General features: G+C 49.5%; 1 protein-coding gene across 1 annotated transcript in view; it reads right to left on the bottom strand.

Moving 5' to 3' along the window:
* Positions 1-7,500, bottom strand: part of LOC310771536 (adhesion G protein-coupled receptor L1-like) — a gene marked incomplete at both ends in the record, with an annotated part of 33,835 nt that overhangs the window by 20,915 nt on the left and 5,420 nt on the right. The window contains 2 exons of the mRNA XM_083664126.1: positions 3,139-3,346; positions 5,473-5,487. Coding sequence (XP_083520252.1) covers positions 3,139-3,346; positions 5,473-5,487 — 223 coding nt within the window. The remainder of the gene's footprint in view (positions 1-3,138; positions 3,347-5,472; positions 5,488-7,500) is intronic.

Here is a 7,500-nt window from a genome sequence, read left to right as displayed (position 1 = left end):
TTTGTTTGCATGTCTGCTCTCTGCTCTTCAAGTCCCCGCCCCCTGCAAAAGACACTCTCAAATCTGATTTGGGTGATCAGCGCGTCCACACTGAAGTCACATCAATCGAAAACAGATGGAAACTACCTCCATATGTGGTTTGGGACAAGTGAGACAAATCAGACTTGGAGCGTCCAGACTCATAAAACCAATCTGGATAAATCATTAATAGGTCATTAAAGTTCACAAATCGGATTTGGCCTCCTAGTGTGAACATGGCCTTAGACTCAACGCCAGACCCATGAGAGTTCTTATGCTGATACACAGAGCTGGAAAGTGCAAGCACTCAATGCAAGTACTTTGTAGTGCTTTTGAGGATTTGTACTTTTAAAGGATTTTGAAAATACTTTTACGCTTACTTGAGTAATTTAAAATGGTAGATATTCTACTATAGTACTTTTAAGTGTACACTGAGTAATGATTAAATTCAGAATTTTCTTGCACACCGCACTATGAAAACAGCACCGTAGCACACAGTAGCATTGGGACTGCTCTTTAACAGGTCACTTCCACATTTAGGGCACCCAAACTGCTGCAGTGGCCAATTCAATTAAATCACACTCAAGACTGGCCAATTGAATTAGACAGGTGTAGACGATCCACAAAATTGTAATGATCCCCACCTTCAAAAAAATCAGAGTTTCATTTGACACTGCTGATAGCCATAGGAAAATGGATGTACATGTATCTGATTGGGATATTGCTGCTGCTAGCATCTCTAGCTCGTCTGGCAAAGCAGAGAATCAATAAACTGAGCATCCCTGGCTGCATCTGCAGTCAGGGACAGCTGTGCAGCATGGATGTGTGGAATGTAATTATTATGGAAGATAATAAACATTTTTAAAGTAACGCAAATGTACTTTCACTTGAATACGTTTAAATCGTGTGTTTTTTCTGTTTTTTTACCTTTTACAGTACTTGAGTTATTTCCTGGACTAGTCATTTTACGTGTACTTAAGTTAATTTTCACAAAAGTAACAATAGTTGTACTTGAGTAGGATTTGTCAGTACTCTTTCCACCTCTGCTGATACACTACGTTAGCTACGCTAACTACATTACTGCATGCTGCAGATCTCTCTCTCTCTCTGGGTCTGGGACACTTCTAGCTCCAAACTGATCTTGGAATCCTGGCCAGCGATTGGTTCCCCAGAAATCCTGGGGGCACCAATCAGATTCCTTTTCTCCCCGTCTACTCTCTAAACCTGTCTCTAGCTCAGGGCCTGATTGGCATGGAGGAGCTGGAGGCATGGAGGAGCTGGGGGCGTGGCTGTCAATCTGAGGGCTACTTGTCCATGGCTAGGAGCTGAAACTATTGTCAGATCATTAAACTCAAGTCCCAACTACAAGTCCCTTTGTATTGCATTATTCCAGAACAATTTCTAAGCCAAGTCTCTATCAAGCCAAGTTCTGAAGCTTAACGTCAGGACTCTATTGCTGTATGTTGCTCGCCTGACTGCCTCCTCTCCTCCTCCTCTTCTAGACTCCTCAAGCCACCACCACCTGGCTATTGCCCTGCCGAGCCTCGGCCACTGCCGGGACGGGTCTCCACCCTGCCTGCCTCCACCTCTGCTGCTCCCTGCCTGCCTCCACCTCTGCTGCTCCCTGCCTGCCTCCAACTCTGCTGCTCCCTGCCTGCCTCCACCTCTGCTGCTCCCTGCCGGCCTCCACCTCTGCTGCTCCCTGCCTGCCTCCACCTCTGCTGCTCCCTGCCGGCCTCCACCTCTGCTGCTCCCTGCCGGCCTCCACCTCTGCTGCTCCCTGCCTGCCTCCACCTCTGCTGCTCCCTGCCTCCACCTCTGCTGCTCCCTGCCTGCCTCCACCTCTGCTGCTCCCTGCCTGCCTCCACCTCTGCTGCTCCCTGCCTGCCTCCACCTCTGCTGCTCCCTGCCTGCCTCCACCTCTGCTGCTCCCTGCCTCCACCTCTGCTGCTCCCTGTCTGCCTCCACCTCTGCTGCTCCCTGCCTGCCTCCACCTCTGCTGCTCCCTGCCTGCCTCCACCTCTGCTGCTCCCTGCCTGCCTCCACCTCTGCTGCTCCCTGCCTCCACCTCTGCTGCTCCCTGCCTCCACCTCTGTTGCTCCATGCCTGCCTCCACCTCTGCTGCTCCATGTCTGCCTCCACCTCTGCTGCTCCCTGCCTCCACCTCTGCTGCTCCATGCCTGCCTCCACCTCTGCTGCTCCATGCCTGCCTCCACCTCTGCTGCTCCATGCCTGCCTCCACCTCTGCTGCTCCATGTCTGCCTCCACCTCTGCTGCTCCATGCCTGCCTCCACCTCTGTTGCTCCATGTCTGCCTCCACCTCTGCTGCTCCATGCCTGCCTCCACCTCTGCTGCTCCATGCCTGCCTCCACCTCTGCTGCTCCATGCCTGCCTCCACCTCTGCTGCTCCATGCCTGCCTCCACCTCTGCTGCTCCATGCCTGCCTCCACCTCTGCTGCTCCATGCCTGCCTCCACCTCTGTTGCTCCATGTCTGCCTCCACCTCTGCTGCTCCCTGCCTCCACCTCTGCTGCTCCATGCCTGCCTCCACCTCTGTTGCTCCATGCCTGCCTCCACCTCTGCTGCTCCATGCCTGCCTCCACCTCTGTTGCTCCATGTCTGCCTCCACCTCTGCTGCTCCCTGCCTCCACCTCTGCTGCTCCATGCCTGCCTCCACCTCTGTTGCTCCATGTCTGCCTCCACCTCTGCTGCTCCATGTCTGCCTCCACCTCTGCTGCTCCATGCCTGCCTCCACCTCTGCTGCTCCATGTCTGCCTCCACCTCTGCTGCTCCATGCCTGCCTCCACCTCTGCTGCTCCCTGCCTGCCTCCACCTCTCCAGTGCCCCTGTAACATCTGCCTTGCTTCAACACCCTTGAACTGTTTCTCTGACTCTGGGTCTGCTTGTGGGTTTCTGGTCCGGGTCCCTAGTTCATGACAGATAGACGTGTGATAGACAGATGGCTTATCCAATCACCTGCCGGGTATTTCTTGAAAGCACCTGCCCTTTTCCAAACAGTTTCCCAAAGGACAAGATGGTGCTACAGCCTGTCGTTCAATTACACACTATAGCTCTGATACCCACTCACCCACCCGCCCGCACAAAGGCACACGTCACTCACTTGTAGGTGGTGGTGACTCTGTTCTGCCGGTAGTCGTCCCAGGCGGCGTACTCGTACAGCACCTCTGTCCTATAGGGCGTCCACGGCATGACATACAGCCTATCACCAGCCTGCAGCGGGTCCTTACACCACGCCCCCGACTGATGCTCCGCCTCCAGGAGGGAGGAGGCCGGCTGGATGCTGAGCAGCGAGCCGGGACACACGAAGACTGCAAGAGGGGAGGCGGGCGGCAGGGTGAGAGAGAGAGGGAGGGTGAGAGAGAGAGAGGGAGGGTGAGAGGGAGGGAGAGAGAGGGAGGGAGAGAGAGAGAGAGGGGGATATGAGAAGGGGGAGAGAGAGAGAGGGAGGGTGAGAGAGGGAGGGAGAGAGAGAGAGGGGGATATGAGAAGGGGGAGAGAGAGAGAGGGAGGGTGAGAGAGAGAGGGTGAGAGAGGGGGATATGAGAAGGAGGAGAGAGAGAGAGAGAGGGAGGGTGAGAGAGAGAGGGTGAGAGAGGGGGATATGAGAAGGGGGAGAGAGAGAGGGAGGAGAAGTGGAGTGAGGGAGAGAAGAAAGCATAGCATGGGAAGATCATAGTGGAGACAGGTGGAGGGGGAAATGGATATGTAAAATGTATGCAAAATGGATGGAATGACAAAGAAAAGAGAGAGAGAGAGAGAGAGATTTAAAACACTGCTGTGGTTCTTGAGGGACAAGTAACTGAAGAGACGCAAAAGGGTTGAAAATCACACACTGTTAGTGTGTGTGGTGAGTTATACAACAGGGACACTGCAATGAAAGGTATGTGGTTGTGCTTAGGTGCGTGTGTGTGTGTGTGTGTGTGTGTGTGTGTGTGTGTGTGTGTGTGTGTCTGTGTGTGCGTGTGTGTGCGTGTGTGCGTGTGTGCGTGCGTGTGTGTGTGTGTGTGTGTGTGTGTGTGTGTGTGTGTGTGTGTGTGTGTGTTAGTGCATAAAGGTTCAAGAGTGTGAGGTAGAGTCAGGGACGCAGAGGGCGGGGCTAAATTTTGCCTTGAAGTGAATGAGAGGGCAGGTTAGTTTACGCAGGGCACAAGGATTGGTCCACCCACATGTCAATCACTGTATGGACACATATACTGTACAGTCTCACACTGCCATGCAAAGAGGCATGCATACACACACACACACACACACACACACACACACACTCACACACACACACACGCTTGAGCAGTGCTTAGTAAGCACACACCCAGACAGATATACAATCACACGTGTTTGGTCTTATTTTTCCTATGAAGATACATAAGGGGCTCTTCCTATAAGGGAAGAAAAGGGAAAATAAGCATGAAGAGGATGACAGGACAGGAAGGAAGGAAGGAAGGAAGGAAGGAAAGAAAGAAAGAAAGAAAGAAAGAAAGAAAGAAAGAAAGAAAGAAAGAAAGAAAGAAAGAAAGAAAGAAAGAAAGAAAGAAAGAAAGAAAGAAAGAAAGAAAGAAAGAAAGAAAGAAGTTCTAGGTGTCAGTGCGGGTACTGTGGGGAAAATATTGGTGCTGTGTGAGAGTAAATCAGACAAAGGGAAAGGAAAAGGTGTGTGTGTGTGTGTGTGTGTGTGTGTGTGTGTGCAGGGCCGTAGCCAGGGATTTCGGGCCCCATGAAAGGATATCACATCGGGCCCATGGATGAAAATTTTGGCCATTTGGGGCCCCTGTCAGTCAAGGGCCCTTGGAATCGTCCACACTTTCGCCCCCTCCTGGCTACGGCCCTGTGTGTGTGTGTGTGTGTGTGTGTGGTGTGTGTGTGTGTGTGTGTGTGTGTGTGTGTGTGTGTGTGTGTGTGTGTGTGTGCGTGCGTGCGCGTGCAAGCGCACGTGCGCGCGTGTGTGTGTGTGTGTGTGTGTGTGTGTGCACCCGCATGTGTGTGTGTGAAATAGAGAGAGCAGAGAGAAAAGATATGAAGAGAATGCAACAGTGTTTATGTTTGTGTGTGTGCACACATGGAACAGATAGACAGAGGGAGAGGAGAGGAGAGACAGAGAGAGATGAACCAGGAAGACGGAGGAAGGTGGGAAGCTTGAGAGAGAAACAGAGGAGAGAAGGAGAGAGGCTATAGGTGCACAACCTGGATCAAGTTGAAGGGTGGGTTTCCATACAACAAGAGATGGATCACATGATCAAAAGAAAGGAATAAAGTAGGACATGAAAAAAGGGGGGCAACATCCAGCATGACTACGAAACAACGTCCTAGGGTGGAGGAAGAGAGAGACGAGAGAGGGAGAGAAGGAGAGAGAGAGGGAGAGGGAGAGAGAGAGAGGGAGAGAGAGAGAGGGGGCGGGGCAAGGAGAGATCAAGATGCTACAATGTATTATTGTCTTTACCTTTTTGGTCCACTTCTACTCAAGCATAGGAAAAAAGAGGGAGAGAAAGAAAGAGAAGTCAGAGGGTGAGAGGAGGGAAGAAAAGAAAGAAAGAAAGAGAGAAAGAAAGAAAGAAAGAAAGAAAAGAAAGAAAGAAAGAAAGAAAGAAAGAAAGAAAGAAAGAAAGAAAGAAAGAAAGAAAGAAAAAGAATTGCACAGAAAAAGGCTTTGGAACTCATCCTCACCACAAACATTATAGTTCACAAAAAGAGATAGAAGAAGCACAAAAGAGAAAGAAACCCAGCTGCCCCCCCCCCTCCCCGCGCCCCTTCAACTCCACACCACCCCCCACCCCCCTCAAACCCCCCCCCCCCTCCACTCCACTCCTCCAACTCTCCTTCCTTCAATCAGGCTCCTGTGGAGAGAAGAGAGCAGTCCTGTGCTGTGAATCTGGAAAAGAAAACACAGGCATATATCCACGTGCACGCACACGCACGGGTGCAGGCTTACACACAACGCATACACACCTACAACAGCCTATCCAACGCATACACACCTACAACAGCCTATCCAACGCATACACACCTACAACAGCCTATCCAACGCATACACACCTACAACAGCCTATGGTTTCTCATGTCTTTTCTCTCAGTCCTCTGGTTGTCTCGCTCTATCTCATGGTACTTTGGCATCACGTCAGGCGAGGTATCGTCTTGCTGCCCAGTACTGCACGCTTGATAGACGGGCTGTGATATTTGTGCCTCGCTGCACCTGATTGTGGCCCTGATTAGAGGACTGATGCGAGGACTGATTCGAGGACTGATTAGAGGCCTGATTCGAGGACTGATTAGAGGACTGATTCGAGGACTGATTCGAGGACTGATTCGAGGACTGATTAGAGGACTGATTAGATGACTGATTAGATGACTGATTAGAGGACTGATTAGAGGACTGATTCGAGGACTGATTCGAGGACTGATTAGATGACTGATTAGATCAGTGGTTCTCAAATGGGGGTCCGCGGACCCCCAGGGGTCCGTGGCACTTTGCCAGGGGGTCCGCGAAAAGTTTTCAAGTAATTTTTTTTTTTTTTTTTTTTTTTTTTTATAAAATGCTACATGTTACTTATTCCTTCTCAAACTACTTCCTACATGGTGCTAGTCTATCAAAATATCTTGGCTGTCATTGATTGTGTTGCATAGTGGTTTTCTGTACTGTTGACAAATTGTGATATTGTAAGTCGCTTTGGATAAAACAAAAGTGTCTGCTAAATGACGTAATGTAAATGTAATGTAATAAAAAAAAAAAAAAAATTTTTTTTTTTGCAAAATCTTCATAGTTCAACGAAAATAGTTTATGCTTTAAATCTAAAATGGTTCATGGATTACATTCTAATAACAAACCTATCAAATTAAAAGTCAAGCACGTTACCGTGGAAACAATTAAGCTTAGCCCAAAATCACAAATCAGAATGAGGGGGTCCCCGGTATATTTTCTATCTTGTAAGGGGTCCTTGGCTGAAAAACATTTGAGAACCTCTGGATTAGATGACTGATTCGAGGACTGATTAGAGGACTGATTAGAGGACTGATTCGAGGACTGTTTAGAGGACTGATTCGAGGACTGATTCGAGGACTGATTAGAGGACTGATTAGAGGACTGATTAGAGGACTGGGCATCTGAAGCATCTGAATCATTGGAAAAACATGGCGGCTCATTTCAAACGCTCTCTCTTCTATTAGGAAAATGGCTTGGTGAAATACGTTTCTGAGAGCATTTGATGCCTACAATAAGCCATGCCAGTTTGCTGAATCTATCATTTTGGTACGGACCTCATTGGCATAAAGTAGACTTAAGCTCAACTTTATGCAAATGAGGAGCGGCCACTGCTTACGCAGTTACAGTTGCTGCTTACACTGCTTACGGTTGAGCAAAGACTATCGGCCAACCTACTTATATATCTTCCCAGTCATTCATACTCAAACTGCTATTTTTCCCCCAACAAAATAACTTATAGTTCAAGTATTCATACATACTCTACCAGAGGAG

Source organism: Poromitra crassiceps, assembly GCF_964638095.1.
Source record: "Poromitra crassiceps genome assembly, contig: HAP1_SCAFFOLD_760, whole genome shotgun sequence".
Classification (NCBI taxonomy): Eukaryota; Metazoa; Chordata; class Actinopteri; order Beryciformes; family Melamphaidae; genus Poromitra; species Poromitra crassiceps.
The sequence above is the reverse complement of the archived record's forward strand: the minus strand, read 5'-3'. Positions and strand labels throughout refer to the sequence as shown.